Source organism: Gossypium hirsutum, chromosome D13, assembly GCF_007990345.1.
Source record: "Gossypium hirsutum isolate 1008001.06 chromosome D13, Gossypium_hirsutum_v2.1, whole genome shotgun sequence".
Classification (NCBI taxonomy): Eukaryota; Viridiplantae; Streptophyta; class Magnoliopsida; order Malvales; family Malvaceae; genus Gossypium; species Gossypium hirsutum.
Window position 1 is genome coordinate 16,797,840 of NC_053449.1, and position 20,253 is coordinate 16,818,092.

General features: G+C 33.6%; 2 protein-coding genes across 4 annotated transcripts; one reads left to right on the top strand and one right to left on the bottom strand.

Moving 5' to 3' along the window:
- Nucleotides 1-9,106: 9,106 nt before the first annotated feature.
- Nucleotides 9,107-12,981, top strand: LOC107920452 (probable 6-phosphogluconolactonase 1). 3 transcript variants are annotated; one of them, XM_016850183.2, is made up of 4 exons: nt 9,107-9,695; nt 10,429-10,624; nt 10,705-10,840; nt 12,246-12,981. In XM_016850183.2, exons 2-4 carry the CDS (start codon nt 10,452-10,454, stop codon nt 12,735-12,737), a joined length of 801 nt encoding a protein of 266 aa, XP_016705672.1. In that variant the 5' UTR covers nt 9,107-9,695; nt 10,429-10,451; the 3' UTR covers nt 12,738-12,981. The 3 variants fall into 3 exon arrangements, with proteins under 3 accessions (XP_016705672.1, XP_016705673.1, XP_016705674.1); XM_016850184.2 differs by lacking the exon at nt 9,107-9,695 and adding an exon at nt 9,731-9,868; XM_016850185.2 differs by lacking the exon at nt 9,107-9,695 and adding an exon at nt 9,932-10,139.
- A 772-nt stretch (nt 12,982-13,753) lies between these two features.
- LOC107918518 (cytochrome b5) lies at nt 13,754-15,653 on the bottom strand. Its single transcript, XM_016848090.2, has 3 exons — nt 15,403-15,653; nt 14,376-14,442; nt 13,754-14,264 (listed from the first exon to the last, which is right to left on the bottom strand). The coding sequence occupies exons 1-3, from the start codon at nt 15,487-15,489 to the stop codon at nt 14,014-14,016; spliced, it is 405 nt and encodes a 134-aa protein (XP_016703579.1). The 5' UTR covers nt 15,490-15,653; the 3' UTR covers nt 13,754-14,013.
- Between the last annotated feature and the right edge of the window lie 4,600 nt (nt 15,654-20,253).

Below are 20,253 nucleotides of genomic sequence, written 5' to 3' on the forward strand. Positions count from 1 at the left end.
TAAAAGAAAATAAAACCAAATTAAAATCTTAAATCTACTAACTAAACCCTAAAAATGGCTTGGCTAAAAGCTCTCAAGCTTAACTTATGTTTAACTATATATAGGCAAAGTTAGCAGTCCAATTTAGGTTAAATACAAGCTTTAATCACACTAAATATGGGTTGTGTGAACGAAAATAACCTTAATGAATTTTTACCCTCCGTCAGACCTGTGTCATGACACACAACTTTGAATGTTAATTTTGGACTTGGCTCGATTTTGTTGCAACCCCAAAATCTTGTGTTGCAACTCAATTGTCATTCCTGATGCTTTGGGGCCTAAAAAAAGGTGTACCGCACACTCAATGAAGCTCATTAAAACCACCTTAAGACCGGTATTGGTCCAATAGGTAAGCTAACTCGAAATATTACGTAAAAATGCTAATTTTGTAATAATTTAAATTTAACCTAAGAAAACTAAAAATGCATTAAAATATACTAAAATGGCTAGAAAATAAGCCTGTTAAGTGTCGAACAGTACCTAAACTGCCATTACCATTTGTGGCAGGTCACATTCTCCTTTGGGAAAGCATTGGTTTTAAGAACTGATTTACCACTGAAAATTTGAGCATATTGTTTTTCAACTTGTTTATTTCTTTCTTATTTTGAGTGATTTTTTTATTTACTAAAGTGTTTTTAACACTTAGTCGAACTACTGTTAAGTTAATATTGTATGGTGTGTGATTATTAGTTCTTTATCGAAGTTGTTTGTACTTGCTTGTAGTAGTGGAGCCAGGATGTTAACTTTGGGAGGGCTATGCTAAAACTAGATATGCTAAGTAAAACAAAATTTCCTATAACATATATTATGTATGTTATTTATACTACAGAAATTAGATAAAAATTTTGTTCCACATTATTCCAAATATATATAATTTAAAAAAAGGTAGCATGAATACATATTTAAAATGAATAATTAAGAAGAAATAGCATATCATTATTTAAAAGTGTGCACGACGTTCTTTCAAGGAAATAAAATTACTAAATATAGAGTCTGAATCAAAAGTTTCAGCAATCTCTTTCTCTCAATATGAACAATAAGATTATCTGTAAGAAACTCATCCTATATTTTGTTGCAAAGCCTTGTTTTAACAATTTTTATTACTGAAAATGTTCTTTCTGTAGTTGCAATTGAAATAGGAAGAGTTAACAGAAGAAGAATTAATCTATCAATAAGAAAATTGTAGGGTGTGCCTCGCATTTTAGATGAAATAAATCTGACATCATGATGAGGAAAAGCCGATGTCACGACTTTCCAACGAGAAGAATCACCACATCTCGATGGCATGAAGGACATCCTGACGAGGCAATATGCCACGTCAACGTGTTCCCTACTAAACCAGGTTTCTTCTCCTACTTAAATTATGTTATCTTTTCCTAGTCTAACTTTGATTAACCTAGGGATGTTTTAGTCATATTTTCACATGAATTTTATCTTATAAATAGGACTTTTAGCAACCTTAAAGAGATTGATTCAACAACATAATTAATAGAGAGCTTTGTGGGAATTTTGGAAGAACTTAGTATTTTTTTTGGGTTCAGGTTTCTTTGTTTCTCCATCTTCTACTAATTTTTCTAGCTTTTGTCATTTTAGTGAAGTTTCTTTTGCTCGTGGTTTTTTATCCTCTTTATTGAGGAGTTTTTCCACGTAAATATTTGTGTGCCCAATTTTTCTTTTCTCTTTTTCGTTCTTGCTCGTTGCTTATATAGGTCGATCACCAACAAACTGGTATCAAAGTTTGGTTCAGTTTTCAGAGTCAACCCGTTCAGAGATGACAATGAGGTACAATATCAAGAAGTTTGATGAGATCATAAATTTTAGTCTATGGAAAATTTGAATGACGACAATTCTGGTTCAAAACGGTTTAAAAAAGGTCGTTACAAGTTTAAAAGCCCACAGATGAAAATCAAATAGAATAAGAGGAGCTTGATGAGAAGGTATTATCAAAAATTCAATTTTGACTCGCAAACAATGTATTGCATAATGTAGTATGGAGAAAACGGTAGTAGCCTTATGATGGAAATTGGAAGCCATTTACATGACAGTTTCTCGCAAACCACTTGGTATTGAAATAACGGTTATATATGTTCCGTATGGAAAAAGGTTAGTCTATTAAGACTCACATAAGTGAATTTGTTACTCTCATTAATGACCTGAAGAATGTCGAGGCCAACATAGACGATGAATATTAGGCTATGTTATTACTTTTTTCTTTGCCTCTTTTGTACAAAACTTTCAGGGAAACCCTAGTTTATGGTAAAGAGAAACTTCCACTTGAGGATGTGAAGGAAAACTTATTAAGCAAAGATAAAATTGACAATGAGTTAGGTTCAAAGAACAATTTAGATAGCCAAGCCCCAGTTTTGGTTGCTAAAGGAAGGTAACAGTCTAAGGATTCAAGCCAAAGAAGATCTAGGGCGAGATCAAAATCAAGAAACTGCGACAAGAAATTGTGGCTATCGCAAAAACATGGTTCACATCAAAGTAGAATGTTATAAAATTCATAATAACAATAAGAAAGCCACCAAAATGACGAGAAAGGGAAGCAGGAAGCTAATGTAGCCGATGCTAGTGTAGTCGAAGACAAAGGTGATAATTTATTACTAGTGCCAATGACCGAAAGTTCCAAGTTTACATCCGAAAGTGCCAATGATCTTGGATCCTGGGTGATCCTACCATATGTGCCCTAACAGGGACTGGTTCTCCATATACAGTTCAGTTGAAGATGGAGTTGTGCTTTGGGAAATAACACACCCTGCAAAATAACTGATATTGGTACATTTTAGGTTAGGATGCATGAAGGGATAATTAGAACATTATCATATGTCAAACATGTGTTTGATTTAAAGAAGAATCTCATATCTTTGGGTATTCTAGACTCTAATGGTTTCAATATTGTCATTGAGTCAAACAGTTTACAAGTATCTTGTGGAGCTATTGCTTTAATGATAGGATAGAAATTTCGCAACCTATACATTCTGCAAGGTTTAATAGTGATCGGTATGGTAGCAATTACAAAAGTAGAGTCAAAATTTTCACCACATCATGATAAGGACTCCCATGATGTCACAACGTCTCAACAAAATTCCCTTTTTACGGATTTTGAATCAACTCAGTTGTGGCACATGCGGCTTGATCATATGATCAAAAAAGGTATGATTATTTTGAGTAAAATAGGTCTTTTCACAGACGTTGGAGTTGGAAAGTTAGATTTCTACGAGAATTGTGTTTATAGGAAGTAGAATCGAGTCAACTTCGATTTGGAAATATACAAGACAAAAGGGACCCTTAACTACATTCATTCTGATTTATGGGGTCTACTCTAGTCTTTTCCAAAAGAGGTAGCGAATATATTTTAACTTTGGGTTTATTTCCTGAAGCACAAGGGTGAACTCTTCGAGATCTTCAAGTAATGGAAGACCTTACTAGAAAAGCAGATTGAGAAATCCATAAAACTATTAAGAACACGGATAATGGTCTCGAGTTCTGTACAACTGAGTTTAATGATTTTTGCAAATGAGAAGGAATTGAAAGACATCACACAGCTGTTGGTACCCCACAGTAGAATGGTATTGCTGAAAGGATTAACAGAATGTTACTAGAGAAAGCCCAATGTATGTTTTCTAATGCAGGCTTAAAAAAGGAGTTTTGGGTCGAAGCAGTTAACTTAGTAAGTTATTTGGTGAATCGGTCTCCACATCGAACATTAGATTGAAAGGTTCCTAAAGAGATTGGTCAGGTACTCCTCCTAATTACTCTAACCTTAAAGTGTTAGGTTGTCCTACTTATGCACGAGTTAGTTAGGGAAAACTTGAACCAAGGTTTGTGAAGTGTATTTTTCTAGGTTTTGCTACCAAGATAAAAGGCTATAAGTTATGGTGCCCAGAGACTAGTAAGATCATCGTCAATAGAGATGCTAAATTTGATGGAACATCAATGATTTTGTCAAAAATGGGTCACTAGGTCAAAACAACATAGGAAAATCAAGTGTTTCAAGCAAGGTGGAGCTGGAAACAAAAACAGGCAGTGACGTCACGACGAACATGTGTGACGTCCCGATGAGGAGAATCGCCACGTCGAGACATCAAAACAAAATCATGAAATTGACATTTTTCAATGCAACGGAAGGTTTCTGAAGCCACTCTATCCCTGTAAAAAACCCCTACATCTCAACTTCAAGATTATCAGTTAGCTTAGGAGAGAAAAAGGCGAGAGATCAAACCACAGCAAAAATACTGTGAAGGAAATCTAGTGGCATATGCTCTAAGTGTTGTGGAGAGCATCGGTTCAACTAATCCTTTAAATTATTCAGAGGCAGATCAGGCTTCTAGTTCTAGGAAGTGGCTTGTTACAATGGAAGAAGAGATGGACTCCCTTAATAAGAAAAAGACTTGGCAACTCTCGTTAAACCACCCACCGAAAAAAATAGTTGGTTACAAGTGGTTGTTGATAAAGAAGGAAGGATCGGGTTAAGGTGACACGATATATAAAGCGAGGTTGGTCGTAAAGAGCTACAATCAAGTGGAGGAAGTTGATTTTCATGATGTGTTCTCTCCTGTTGTGAAGCATATGTCCATCCGGACACTATTAGCTCTTGTAGCATTACACAATCTCGAATTAAAGCAGTTAAATGTGAAAATTGCATTCCTTCATGGCGACCTAGATGAGGACATTTACATGCAATAACCTGAAGGCTTCAGGATCGAATGCAAGGAAGATCATGTATGCCTTCTACAAAAAAAATTTGTACAGCCTGAAGTAGTCTCCTCGACAGTAGTACAAGAAGTTCGATTCTTTCATGTTAAGTATTGGTTTCATTCGTAGTAAGTACGATAGCTGTGTGTATCTACAACGTTTAGATGATGGATCATTTATTTATTTGTTGCTTTATATTGATGATATGTTAATTGCGGTCAATGATCCAATATAAATAAATCGATTTAAAATCTTAGGGATGGAAATTTCGAGAGATAATTACTCTAGGAAGCTATTTTTGTCACAACAGAGATACATCAAAAGAATTCTCGAGCAGTTTGGAATGCAAGATTCTAAACCAGTTAGTACTCCCTTGGTTGTACACTTCAAACTTTCAGCTTCAAAATCACCACAAACCAGAGACAAAGAAAGGTACATGTCCTTGGTTCTTTATTCTAGTGCAATCAGAAGTTTAATGTATGCAATGGTTTGCACTCGTCCCGATATTACACCCGCTATTAGTGTAGTAAGTAGATACATGTCCAAACCCGACAAATTACACTAGCAAGCTGTTAAGTGGATTCTTAGATATTTGAGTGGGACATCCAATACTTGTTTGAAATTTGAAAGATGTTCAGAAGGTCTAGTTGGCTATGTAGACTTGGATTATGCAAGAGACTTAGACAAAATAAGATCTCTCACATGTTATTTGTTCGCTTTCGGCAATTGCACAATTAGTTGGAAAGCCATCTTATAGGCCACTATGACATTATCAATTATAGAGGTAGAATATATTGCTATCATAGAGGCTATCAAAGAGATCATTTGGTTGAGAGGTCTATTTAGGAAGCTGACTGATAAAAATGACAAGACTATTGTATATTGCGATAGTCAAACTGTCATACATCTCACTAAAGATCAGATGCATCACGAAAGAAAAAAGCACATTGATATTTGGTACCACTTTGTTCGAGGGGTAATCACTCAAGGAGATGTTCGGATTCACAAAATTGACACAGAAAACAATACAGTCGATATGATGACAAAAACTCTTCTAATTTCCAAGTTGAAGCACTACTTAAACTTGGTAAGTATTCGACAAAGATCAAGTTAGGCCCGTAACGGGGCTCGACAAAAAAGGCATTTAAAAATTACAAGTCAATGTGGAGGTTTGTGGAGTGTGCCTCGCATTTTGGGTGAAACAGAGCCAACGTCTTGACGAGGAAGAGCTGACATCACAGTGACACGACAATGACGTCCCGGTGAGAAAAATCACCATGTCCCGATGACATGATGAAGGACGTCCCGATGAGGCAATATGCCATGTCACGATGTGGCAACATGTTCCCTACTAAACTAGGCTTCTTCTCCTATTTAAACTTTGTTATCTTTTCCAATCTAACTCTGATTATTCTAGGAATGTTTTTGTCATATTTTCACACGAATTTTTGCCTATAAATAGGGCTTTTAGCAACCCTAGAGAGATTGATTCAGCAACATAATTAAGAGAGAAATTTGTGGGAATTTTAGGAGAAATTTGTATTTTCCGGGGTTCGGGTTTATTTGTTTCTCCATCTTGTACTCCTTTTTTCGATTTTTGCAGTTTTAGTAAAGTTTTCTTTACCCGTGGCTTTTTATCCTCTTTATTGAGGAGTTTTTCCACGTAAATATTTGTGTGTCCAATTTTTCTTTTCTTTCTTTCGTTCTTGTTCATTTCTTATACGAGTCGATTCCCAACAAAAAATATACCTTTGACATCTGTGTCTCTGCTAATCCTTGAAATAATAAAAAAATTTTGACAGATTCTGCAATTTCAGATTATTTTGAACATTTTGCTTATAATTTTTTTAAATACTATTTTTAATACTACAAAAATATTAAAGGGCTTACTTTTATATCTGGGAGGGCCATAGTATGTATATAAAGGGGAAATTGAAAAATCTTAGACCTTGGGGGTGGCATGGTCTCTTACTTGCTTGAAGGAGTTGTGAGCTTTAGACGATAGGGAAAGAAGTATATTTTTGAAGTGTTTGATGATTGAATAAAGGTTTATCCCGAGCGAGGCTCCACGGACGTAGGACTGTTGTGTCTGAATCGCTTAAACAAAGATTGATTGTATTACTTCTTTTGTATTCTTATTTTTCTTATGATGTTTGTTTTCATTTTAACTGTCATTACAACAAATGTTAAGCAAAGTTAATCTATCATATTTATAGAATAATTATTTTTCAATACTCATAAATAATAACTTGTCAAGAATAGATTTAAACAATTGAGAAAAAAATATTGTTCCTATGGTTGAATCCTTTGTCTTTAAAACGAAATTACTCATCATTTTATGCATATAGTTTAAATGCGTAAAATTTCAAGTTTTCAACAATACTATTTGAAAGAGTTTGCACAACTTTCTAAAGTCCATGAACTTGTGGAATTATGCGCAAATTTATCTCTACAATAAAATCCTAAGCTGTAGGGCAATCGAGAATAATAGAACAAATTACTTATGAAACTGAACTATAGAGGTCTTATGAATTATCCTTTTGCATCCCTTAAAAGCACCTAATTATAGAGCTCAGAAGCTCTAACATAATATTCAAAATACATAAATACTATTAATGCATTATTGTACTACACTAATGAATGTGCATGATAACATTCATAATTTTATGAATGACCAAAGAACACAATTCTTGAATGAAACTCACTAATTAATTCATGTATTGTAGATACTGATCACACTAAAAATATTTTATTTAATCGAAATTGAGATTACGAGCTCATAATCCGACACAATTAATCTTAAACATGTTAATATTTCATGTTAAATTACACATATTGAGTTACAAAATTTTTAGCAATTTAACTATGTATTAAATGTATCAGACATTTAATTTTGCCTGCCGTTACATATGTTTTATAAAACCAATTTCCAACACATTTTTTTTATAGAAAAAATGGTGATTTTATAATGATTTATATATATATGCTTGAGTATAGCTTTATTTTAAAATATGAGAAAAGAAACTGTTATATAGTCAATTTAGTAAATCAATATGGTTGTAATTATAAATGAAAATATGTTATAGAAAACAAATTAACTCTACAACATAGTGAAATGTTATTATAAAGATGTGTTTAATTTGGGTTTAACTAAAGACTAGTTACAATAATATTTTAGTCCAAATTAAGTCTAAAATTAAGTGGTCATTTAAGGTATTAAGTAATTATTTACTTTTAACAGCAAATGAAATCTTATCCGTTTATTCGATTATTTGATGGACTACCGAATCAAAGTTACTTATATATAAATTAATTCTTCGTCTACCTATCAAGATTACAGACATGAAAAAGCAAAATAAAAAATTTATAACTTCCATCGTTAAAATTTTGTATAACAAAAGAAAAAGAGTGAAGAGAATAAAAAAATCAATTTATTGTGTCGACTCGAATCACTGTTTCTTGCATCAAATAATTTTATTGTTTATAAAAAAAATCATATTATTTTAAAGCCCCTATACATTTATTATATTTTCAGTTTGCATAATTTCAATACCTTGAATTTTACAAATTAATATTGAAAAAGTAGCCCAAAAATCATTATATGTATAATCATTGAGTATATACATAAATGTGAAATGAAATAATGACATGGGAAAGCACAACTTTAAACACTAATTTCATTGCACCCCACATGTTGTAGTGGTAAAGCTAAGAAGTAGCTCTCAAAGAACTACATAGTTCAATAAAGCAAGTTAGGTTTAACCTTAAAAGAAACCTACACTATATTATTAATAATAAATACTAATGAATTTAAGTGAACTTAAGTTGATGATATGAAGAATAAAACAGATATTTTACCTTTCAAATAAAAATATAAACATAATAACAATATAAAGCATAATCAACACCTCTTCTAAGATGATAATTAATAATAAAATTAGTACATAATTTTATTTAAATTTGATTATAAAAACATATAAATTTTAATATAAAAATCTTATTTTTTTATTTTATTACTTTTAAATTAATAAAATAAGGCTTAAAATTTTCTTTAAGTTACGTGCCAATAAAATCAATTATTATAAAAGCTAAAATCAACAATTAACTCAACTCTAACTAATTAATCAAAATAAATTTAAAGTAAAATCCACACATTTATATATAATAAAACTCATTGGGAATTTGGACTTACCCTAAGAATGTAATGATATATACCATATGTTAGGAATAAATAATAAAGAATTAAAAGCCTGCTATATAATTTTTTTTATAAATAAAAAGATAATGTTGAGTTTGCTCTCTAGTTAAGGATTCAACTGGGGTTTAAATATCTAAAACCAATATATATAAAAGTGTAAAGAAGCAGGTTTTGGGTCTAACAAACTTAAGAAAAGAGAGTCAGAAAATGCAAAGAAAAATAAACATAAAAGCAAAGCAAAGGTGGCAGATTTTTTCATTATTATTATTTTCTAACAATTATTTTAAATTAAAAGAAGAAGAAATCAAAGAGATAGATAGAGGGAAAAATCATTGTTTTATTCTTACAAGACAAAAAAGATCCATTGGTCCATTTGTCAGCAATTTAGTTGGACAAGTGTTTGGTTTAGTCTTATGGAACTCTGCTTGTTTTCCTCAATTCTCCCCTGTTCTTTTTGCTCTTCATTTTCTTTCCAGAAACGGCACCTCCATTTAATTATTTTGGCAACATTAATTAAGGGAGATGTAATAGCAGAGTATTTAGGAAACAAAGATTTTCTCTGCTTCATCTCTCACTCTCATAAAACCAAAAAAGGGGCGAAGCAAAGAGATATAGATAAAGAAAACAATTTTTAATTTGGGTTTTGTCTAATTTTTTTATAAATTACAATTTTAATCAATAGAAAAGAGAGAAGGAAACATTTATTTTCATTTTTGTGTGTGTTTTTGTTAAATATCATTGGTTGCACGTGGAAACCCAGAAGGTAAATTCTCCTCAGCTTCTTTTCTGTAACAGCTTTTCTCTTTCTTTTTTTTTTTTTTGGTGTTGTAATTATTATATAATTATTATTTCATTTGTTGTTGATTATCCCATCTACCATCTCCATTTTTGCTTCTCTGCAACTACCCTTCTTTCTTTTCTTTCTTGTTCTTCTTTGTAAGCATTTTCCCTTTCTTAAATTTTAGATTTTTTTTATTTGATCAGGCCTTTTTTTTTTCCCTTTTCCTTTTTTATGTTCTGAGTTTTAATTGGTTTTAATGTGAAATTCATCTACTTGAGACAAATCAATTAGCTTAAAGTTTTGGTTTTTGCTTGATCTCTAATTGTGATGATCAATACCCTTTTGTTGGATTTTATTTTTTTTCCTTCAATTTAAAGTTTCAAACTCTACGCATAAAGTGATGGGCTTTTGTCAATTTATCAAATGGTTGTTTCTGGTTCTGTTTTTTGAATCTTAAACTGTGTTATTGGGTTTTTATTTTTATTTTTGTAACTTTTGAACCATAGGTTCTGTTGACTGTTTAACATGATCCGAAGTTTTGGTTTCTCATTAATTTTAACTTAATGACTTTGAGGTGCAAGGATTAATGGCTACATTTTGTTTTCATAGTTCATCTTGAATTTTTTGGTGGATAAATTGCTTTGAATGGAGATTTGTGTGTTATTATAGGCTTTATAATATTCTTAATTCTGATCTTCTTTTTTTTCATGTTTAGAGTCGGTAAAATTGTCAAAAAGCATGGCTCTTTCTGGGGTTAAAAATGATAGAGGGGAATTGAGGATTCTTGAGAATTTGGATGAGCTAAGGACTGATTTAGCTGACTATATTGCTGAGTTATCAGAAGCTGCAGTGAAGGAGAGAGGTGTGTTTGCCATAGCACTGTCTGGTGGTTCTCTCATTGGCTTAATGGGGTATCAGTCCACTCCTTTTTCCATGCTTTTTGTTTTGTGATTTTGGTGTTCTTCCATTAAAGCTTTTTGTTGGCAAACAGGAAACTGTGTGAAGCACCTTATAACAAGACTGTAGACTGGGCTAAATGGTACATATTTTGGGCAGATGAACGCGTTGTTGCGAAAAACCACTCAGACAGCAATTATAAGCTTGCAAAGGATGGCATTCTTTCCAAGGTTCGTATATGAATTTGCACTTATTTTATGTTTTGGTTTCCTTTAGCTTTCCGAGAACCAACTGGGAGGAACTTTTGGTAAGAAGATGATGCTTGTTAGTAGGATGTGTTCCTTCGTTATTCAGTGATTAGACTGGTCCAGACTTCGGATCTTGAAATTTTAGCCTTTCTTGAAGGTATTTATGCTTGAATTCCTTATCAATTATGTTGTGTTCTGATTTTGGGACAGACTTATGTTAACTGGTATATTAGTTGATGCTGCACTAGCTGATCATTCCGTAATGGTTTCGGGGTTCCTTAGTTTTGAAGATTCCCATGTTTGCTTGTTGAATTCATCCTCTGTGTGTTGTGGTTATCTTTGGATATTAAATCGAGTATATGCTTTAGAAAGTATGAGGCCTTAGGTCTGAAATTGAACTAGATGTCTGGTTTTACTAAAAAACCTTCTTATCTCTGGGAAACAAATTGTCACCTTCATGTTTTATTTGCATGGTGCTAGTTCTCTTTTCGCTTGTTCACGGTGCTATCTTTGACTCACCACTACATAAAATAAATAAATAAATAAAACAAATGCATAATGCAAGTGTGCTTTTTCCTTTTTGTGAAGACAATATTGAAGTCTAAATTGTTCACATGATTTGAAGAACTTGTACTGGTGGTCCTATCCTTCTCGAAACCTTTTAATTTCTTCCAGTTGCTAACTCCATTGCCTTGCTGAAGATAGCGTGAGGCATGCATATCCCTAATATCGGAAATTATCAAAATAATCAAGATGATTGATGGTTCTGAAAAGCTTAAGGCCTTACAGTGAAACTGTCATTTTGCAGTTTTTGTGGATTCATTTGTTCAAAGATGGAAGAGATTTTATGTTTGGATCCTCTTAAGTAATTTCTCTTGATATTTAGGATCAGACAAGTTTGAGATTCTTAGGACTTACTGATCTTTTTACTGTTTCTTTGTCTATCCCTTGTCCCCTCTCTTTTTCTTAACTTTTTCTCATATCTTACACTATAAATTAAAGTAAAACTTGATGTATCCTTTTTTCATGGCGTGTTACCTCGAACATTAAATGTAAAAACTAGCTTGTTACTTGTTAGTCATGGTTTGCATCCATTTGCATAGCTAGTCTGCCAAATGCTTCGAACTAAATTCGAATATGGTAAAAGTTCGACTACTTTATTTGTTTGTTTCACCAAAATTTTTGGATTGTGATTTAAAAACTATTGTATTGAGCCGCAGCATAAACATTAGTGTCAAAAGGGCTTCCTTTTGCGTTTGCTGTCATGTATCACCGATATTTTCATTGGTAGATAGTTTGATTGATAAGTTATGCTTCTGCTTGTTTTGGTTGAGTTTCTGCCATATAACATACACGCTCGTATGGCTTATGCTGGTATTTGCTGCAGGTGCCGATTGTTCCCAGCCATGTTCATTCTATCAATGATTCGGTTTCAGCAGAGGAGGCTGCTGACGAATACATGTTTGTTATTCGGCAGCTAGTTAAAACAAGGATGGTCAGTGTTTCCGACATAAGTGACTGCCCCAAGTTTGACCTTATCCTTCTTGGCATGGGCCCGGATGGTCACATTGCCTCGCTATTCCCTAATCATGCAGTGCTTGAAGAGACAGACGAATGGGTAACTTTCATCACCGATTCCCCTAAACCTCCACCTGAGAGGATAACATTCACTTTGCCCGTCATCAATTCAGCATCCAACGTTGCAATAGTCGTAACAGGAGAGAGCAAAGCAGAGGCTGTGCATTTGGCAATTGACAACGTCGAACCCAACTGCCCGTCACTGCCTGCACGGTTAGTCCAACCAACAAAAGGGAAGTTGGTATGGTTTTTGGACAAACCGGCTGCATCGAAACTGGACGATCTTCAATTTTCAGAGTAGGGTTGAATTTATTTCTTTTGCCAAAGTGTATGGTTGTATGTAGTGGAGGTTTTTCAAACCCCATCGACCCTCGTCCTCGATTAGTTTTATCCCTTTTTATTTTCTTATAACTTCACCATTTTATTTTGTTTTTTTCTTCTCTCTTTACCTTTTTGAGATGGCAAAGTTGAATCCTTTTTTCTGTAAGGAGAGGAAAATAAAAGTTGGGGTCTTAATGGAAAAGCTTTTCCTGGTTCAGGTTCCATTTACATGTGAATATGAAGATTGAATGCAGTCTAATTACTTGCATGCCCTACTTTTGTTGACAAATTAGAGTGACCTTGATTATAATCAAGTACAGATTTCCATGTGATCCTTCTATCAAGTACAGATTTCCATGTGATCCTTCTAACCGTTCAAAAGATAGCAAATAAAAACCTCTCATTCACTGGTTATCTGATATGGCATTTTGAATGAAACATATAAGACTTCCCACCTGCACATATTTTCATTGGTTAAGGCACCATCTCCTTATAAAGTCTTTTAAGTGTTGGTACCATTCCAACATTTGATTCAATGATAAATACACGTCTCCTTTATTCAGAAAACGATTTTCTAAATACCCTTTTCAGTTTTTTGTTTTTTTTAAGAATAATGACTGAAGGTAGGTTATGAAAGTTTCATGATTTACAACGATCTAAGATGAGATTAAAAAAATTATACCCTTTGATCAGTTGGATAGCTTCAAGCCTTCAACTAATAATTGCATGGATGATGATTGGAAATAAAATACTTAAATACTTAATCTGGCTCTTGACGACAGTTGAAATGGAGAGATCTTCTTTACCTACTCTTAATCATCAAGAATTAAATAATAGAAACTAAATAAATTTGTCTAATCTTTATCTCTTTCAAGAAAGTGACTGTAGTTGATGCTGGCAGCATACTTTACATTAGATTTTATCACACTAACCCCACAACAATGCTATAAAAAATTAAAGCTAAAACATATATGTAACTAAAGAAAACAAGAGCTCTTCAGTAAATTCTATCTGTTTAATAGATAATGAATTTATTTAACCAGTTGTGTACTCAAGTGCTCATGAGCTTTCCGTAAATGTTTCTTTTTTTTCCCCCTGTAAACATATATATATATATGATTAATGATCAAACACTGCCTTCAAATTTAAAAAAAAAAACTTTTGGTAACTGTTCTTAATCATTATCAATTTAATTATTCAAAAATTGGGGTAACAATTTCCATTCAGCAGCCAATAGGGGAAAACATTATACTGGTTTACTTCTTATGCAGGTATAAGAAACCAACCAACACAGAGATGCCAACAATTGCCACGGGGATGGTCCAATATTGCTTTGTCAAGTCCATGAGCTTCTCAGAGTACTTAACGGCTTCCCTCTTAGAGGAAATTTCAAGTTCTGGGATGATAGGGGAGGATGTGTCAAGTTCACCAATGCAAAAGCTTTGCAGGAGCTCCTTTGCACTTTTGCTGTGTCCAGCATCTTCAAAATCATCGGTTGCATCTTTCCCTTCAAGGAGACCATTGGCAGCAGGCCATTTAGGGATTCATTATTCTATATTCCAGACACTCTCAGCTCCTATGTATGATAAAAAAAAGTAAAGAAGTGAAAGGATATTACCTGTCGACTCGAGGACTACATCATCACCTCCTGGATGCTCATCCAAATAAGAAGTAACATCATATACCTGTAAAGGATGAAGACACTTCGTTTTGTATCAAGAGATAAATGAAGGGAATGGAGCTCATTTCACTTGCATAAGACCATTTGGTATAGGATTTTCGGGTGCTTTGAAGGAAATACAAGGTGTTAGGCATAATCAATCATGTGCAAATTGTAATTTAGTATGGATACAACCAAACTGATCCGAACTATTGGATTCACTACAAACATCCATAGCAATGAATGCATAGCTCAGCACAGGATGTTAAGTTGCATCCTGCATTTCCTAGCCATTAAAACTAGTACATAAACCCTTGAAGCTAGTTGAACAGTGATCGATTAAGAGTCCAATTTCATTCAGGTGGAGCTACCTTCTTCGGGTGCCATAAGCAGGAAACCAAGTAGAACAGGAACATAGGTACTAATGGGTGACACAAGACATGGTTTCATTACATAAAACTTCTCTATCAAACTTGACATCCTGATGAGCATATTGAAAGCAAATTCTTGAAATGCTTTAAATACCAAGTAAAACAAGCTAGTAGCATCACAAATGAGCATATTGCAAATATAATGTTCTCTGTTGCTCTTCTGGAATCATACAAGGCAACGCATGATTATGTGAGCTGTTCAGTTTCTAAAACAAATAACACCTAAAATAGAGGAAATTATAAAATAAGTTATGCCATTTTCAACTTCCCCAAAGCAAGAACAGGTTGTCATTTCTTGTAAAATACAAAAAGGAAAAAAGAAACCCAATCCAACAAGCATAACACCATCATCTTCAAGCAAAACCCCGAAAACTTGGGTTTTGCAAATTTTATCTAAAAAAAGCCTAAAACTTTGCACAAAATGGCACCCTAACCAGTATATTGCATTTGAGATGAGCCATAAAGAAGTGGCTGCTGTACTAGAAATTATGAACAAAACAGATCTAATTGTAAATACATAAAGACCCAATAGAAAGAGGGAAGTGAAAGAGAACCTTGCCGTCTATAACGATCCAACAATCATCTTTGGTATTGTGCTGAGAGGCTTCTTGCATGGTATAAAGCTTTGTAAGGGTCGGCATGGCTTTGACCCTTTTTGTCTCTGTTTTTTCTTCTTTCAGATTCCTTTGGCGCCTGTCTCCGACTTAGGATGCCTAGTTATAGAAAAATCGGAGCGTGGCGGGCACTCCTTGAAGGTTTAATTTGCCTTCAGTCTCTGCACTTGTAGGACTTTTGAATTTAGTCCTTGGCAATGTTGAAACAATTTACTTGTTGTTGGGTTTAACCAGTTCAGTAATATAATTAAATGAAAATTTTAGAAAAACCATAATTAGTTGTACCGATAGACTTGTCTTTTTTTTTTTAATCTTCGTTTCAAGGTTTTTTTTTGTTTTTTTATCAATTTACAGTTATTTGCTTTATCTCTGAATATATTTTACCGATCAAATAAGTGGGTTGTCCAGATTTAAGCATGAGGCCTAATTTCAACAAAAACTTAAACTCATGCCATATGTCATGGCTAGCCCTAAATTTTTTATTCCAAATATTTTAATTTTTGTATTTAACAAGTAGAGGATTAAATTTATGGAAATAAAATGGATACACTAAATTGAATAAGTTCAAAGAATATAAGGACGGAGAGAAGAATTAAACCTGCTTAGTTAGGCATTGAAAGAAAGAGCAGCATAGAGGTGTTCATGGGCCGGGCGTCCCGGCCCGGCCCGACGGCTCGCCCGAAATATGGGAGGGTTTGGGTAAAAATATAGGCCCGAAATATGGGCTTGGGCAAAAAAACGAGGCCCGATTAAAAAATGGGCCGGGCCTCAGGCACCATTTTTTTGGCCCGGGCCCGGGCCCGGCCCGGCCCGAATAATAAATATTTTTATTTTTTATTTTTTTAATTTTAAAATACTTTTTTTAAAATTTTTTAATTTTAAAATTTTTTTAAAATACTTTTTTTAAATTTTTTAATTTTAAAATATTTTTAAAATACTTTTTAAAATTTTTAATTTAATTTTTAAAATAAATTTTTGGTATTTATTTAAAAAACGGGCCGGTCCGGGCCGGGCCCGGGCTTATGAATTTTTTCCCGGGTCGGGCCCGGGCAAAATTCTAGGCCCATATTTTGGGCTGGGCCGAAATTTTTTTCTAGGCCCGGCCCGAACCCGGCCCGGCCCATGAACACCTCTAGAGCAGCAACGAATGAAGGATGGGCTCGCCATCACCAACCTTTCTTGAAACGACCGCCTCCGCTGTGGCCCGTCGTAAAAAATCATTATTTCAAATAATTTTCTATTTTTTAGTAAAATAAAATTTTCAGTTTATCTATTTCTTCGTGTGTATATATATATCTATTATAGATCAGATTTTATTTTATTTTTAATAGGACTATAGAAGAAAAGTAAAATTATAATAATTAATTAAAATTGACAAATATTTAATATATAACAACAATGAAAACACCATAAGTACAAAGGGAAATATGCATGTCATAAGTTAGTCCCACACTAACTCAATTAATGTATTATAAAAGATTTAAATTAAGTTAAAGATTACATATTAATAAAAAATATATAAAAATAATTTAATAAGTTCTAAATATTTCTTTAATGAGTATCTTTCTTTTGCCTAATTGTGTTATTGATGATATTAATTGCGTTATTCGTAAATATCAGTGGGCCCAAAGTGGAACAAACAAAGGGTGGGCAATGTTGGCATGAGAAACTATGTGGAAGCCTAAAGGGATGGGGATTCAATTTTCAAGATACCAAGCTCTTCAACATTACACTTTTGAGCAAGAAAATTTGGCACCTAATACATCATAATAAGACCTTATTCTTTAAGATTTTCTCAGCTAAATACTTTCCATCAAGTGATATATATATTTATAAAAGATGTTGATAAATCCTTTTATGTTTGGAAAGGATTTGTGACTACTCGAGTCTTCATATGCAAATTTCATCTAGCGCATTGGTAATGGACACAACGCAGAGGTGTAAACTAAAAGAAGGGGCGTGATTTGTCCGATAGGAAGGATTTTGAGTATAATGGAACTCTCCCCAACAATGTCACTATTTCTAGCCTTTTGTTGGAGAACAGTAAAAGTGGAATGAGATTTTGGTTCAATCATCCTTTGTTAAAGACTATGCGGATCATATTTTGGCTCTACCTACTTGCGATAATGAGGTGGATGATGTTTTGGTGTAGGGTCATGCTCCTAATTGGGTTTATTCCACTAGGTCAAGATACATTGGGCTACTTCTCTACTTTTTGGGCTATGGGCCACATCATATATGTTGGAAGGAAATTTGGGAATTGAAAGCATTACGCAAGATTAAGATGTTTGGGTGGAGACTTGGTCCTTGCAAATCAAATCATCCATATAATAATGAAATTCTTCCTATGACTATTAAATATGCTTCTTTTTCTTTGCACAAAGACCCTTGGTGTAAGAGATGTGATAGCTCGAAAAAGGATATCTTACATGCTATACAAGATTTCCCTTTCTCTCGTGAAGTTCTAAAATTACATGGTATTGACGATAAGTTATTAAGTGCCTCATTTTGCAAGGCTATTAATTGGTTGGAGTTCACTATGAATAAGCTCGACTAAGAGGCCTTCATAAGCCTCTTAGTGGTTTATACAGTGTAAACTCATCCTTAACAACATAAATAGGTAACTTGATCGTATTAATAGGGATTTCATTTAGGGGGTGATGGTAGTAAGAAAGAAAATGCACCGAGTTCATTGGGACATTGTGACTAAGGAAAAGAAACTTGGTGTTTTTGGTATTCAAGTGACCAATGGTCATAATAAGGCTTTTATCATAAAACTTGATAGAGATTAATGAATGAGAGTGATAAGCTCTAGACTAAAGTTCTCCTGGCCAAGTATGTTAACAATCAAAGGTCTATTAGAAAGGAAGCTAATGTTTCCACTATTTCAAAAGCTTTAAGGAAAGTTAGTCCCTTTATTGAAAAAGGATTCACAATTGGAGGGGGATTAACTTTTGGGACGATAATTGAGGGGTATGAGCACTATTGGGAGTAGATGTATTGACCTTTAAACTTAGGTGAGGAGGATCTCACCTTTGAACATGTTAGGAAAAAATTGATGTTTATTAAATGGAACCCTTTCAATATATGAATACCTCGTGACATTAAGGAAACTTTTTTAGCATTCTTATTTCCTTATTCGGTGAGGTAACTGACTCTTTGTTTAAGGTAACTCTAACAATGGTCAATCCACTTTGTCTACTACATTTGATCTTGTCACGGGTTAATGCTAGTAATACCTATTAGGAACTCATACAGAAATTAAGAATAACACCCAAAATTAAAATTTTCGTTTGGGAATGCTTTCAAGAAGCTATCCAAACTAAGAATTCCTGGCTAAAAGAGGTTTTGATGTTGTCGATATTTTCCCCTTTGTAAACAACGATAGAAAGAATGTCGAATACATGCTTTGCTATTGTCCATGCATTTTTAATTGGTGTGTTGAAATTAAACCCCCCCAAATCTATTACTAGTGGTGGCAACTATTGGAAGGATTGGTTGATCTTAAATATCAGTTCAAAACAACTTTTCTCTCATCATAGAATCTCTTGGGATATTGCTTCTGTTTTGCTATATGGCATTTTTGGATTAATAGAAATAAGACTATTTTTTTAGAATAATGAGGCCACTAATATCACTGATAATAATATTGGAAAATCTAGTGAGTTTATTTTTCCTTTACAAATTCAATCAAGAGGAAACCATGTTTGTCTAGTATGTAGGTGTCATATCCCGAAAATCTGTAAATCTGAAAAGGTGAATAAAGTAGGTATGTACGTTGTTGGGCACGTTGCGGTAACATAATCTGCCACCCTATTGGCTTGATAACGAGTTAGAGTATTGGTGTATCTAAGAAATTGATCGTAGGATGTTTCTAGGAGAAGAAAGATTATGCCCAAGGAAGTGCGCGCTTATGAAAGGGGCTACGCCCCAAAGTTTTGTTCGAAAACTAAGAGTCTGTCAAGTATATGAAGAAGTTGTAGGAGACTTAATTGTCTCTAAGACCTCGCCGAACATGAGTTACCGCCAAGATATAGTACACTTGATTTGCATAAGTACGATTCATTTAGATTTTGTATCGGGTTTGGTTAGGAGTTGTTTGGATTCTACAGCAACAGAAATAAAGATCAAAGTAAAGAGCAGAGTCTATTTTATTTTTTTATTGGGAAGACATTGGATTTTGATTCATGGACTTTGTAGTGTTTATTATTATTGTTATTTATTTTGTTTATAGTTTTTTTAATTTTCAAAAAATTGAATTGGAGATCCAATCAATTAAATTTATTGACTAAGAATTGATAATTTAACAGATTTCATCATTGATCAAATTTTTTTTGAGTAAAATAGATGGGTTTTTATTAAAGGAAAAAAAACCAAAGCCCAATACAATAAAATGAAAACAAAAAGATGGATCGAGAAAGTATGACTCAACCCAGCTGAATTCAAGAGTTGCTCTAGAAGATGCTTTGCAACATCAGCAAAATCATTAATTAAGCACAACTCTTGATACACTTGGAAAATAGCAAAACATAATTCCTTTCCTTTTCAACGCACCAGATGACTTCTACGCTGCCCCCTCTCCTCTCACATCCCTTGATTTCTTTGGTTTTCTTGAGTACCCATCCTATCTCGTGTAGATGAATTCCTTTGATGATCTCTCTCTACTGCCTTTCTTGTAAAATCAGGTACCCCATGGCTCAAATTCCATTGTTCCCCCTACTTAGACCTTTTATTGCAAGCATATGAGCAACCTCATTTTTCGAATGTTGCCCAAACAAAAAATTACAAGTT

Coding starts and splice junctions, on each gene's coding strand:
- LOC107918518 (XM_016848090.2), bottom strand. CDS start 15,489: ATGCCGACCCTTACAAAGCTTTATACCATGCAAGAAGCCTCTCAGCAC. Junction 14,443..15,402: donor GGATCGTTATAGACGGCAAG/GTTCTCTTTCAC, acceptor CATCCTTTACAG/GTATATGATGTTACTTCTTA. Junction 14,265..14,375: donor TGTAGTCCTCGAGTCGACAG/GTAATATCCTTT, acceptor GTCTCCTTGAAG/GGAAAGATGCAACCGATGAT.
- LOC107920452 (XM_016850183.2), top strand. CDS start 10,452: ATGGCTCTTTCTGGGGTTAAAAATGATAGAGGGGAATTGAGGATTCTT. Junction 10,625..10,704: donor TCTCTCATTGGCTTAATGGG/GTATCAGTCCAC, acceptor GTTGGCAAACAG/GAAACTGTGTGAAGCACCTT. Junction 10,841..12,245: donor AGGATGGCATTCTTTCCAAG/GTTCGTATATGA, acceptor TATTTGCTGCAG/GTGCCGATTGTTCCCAGCCA.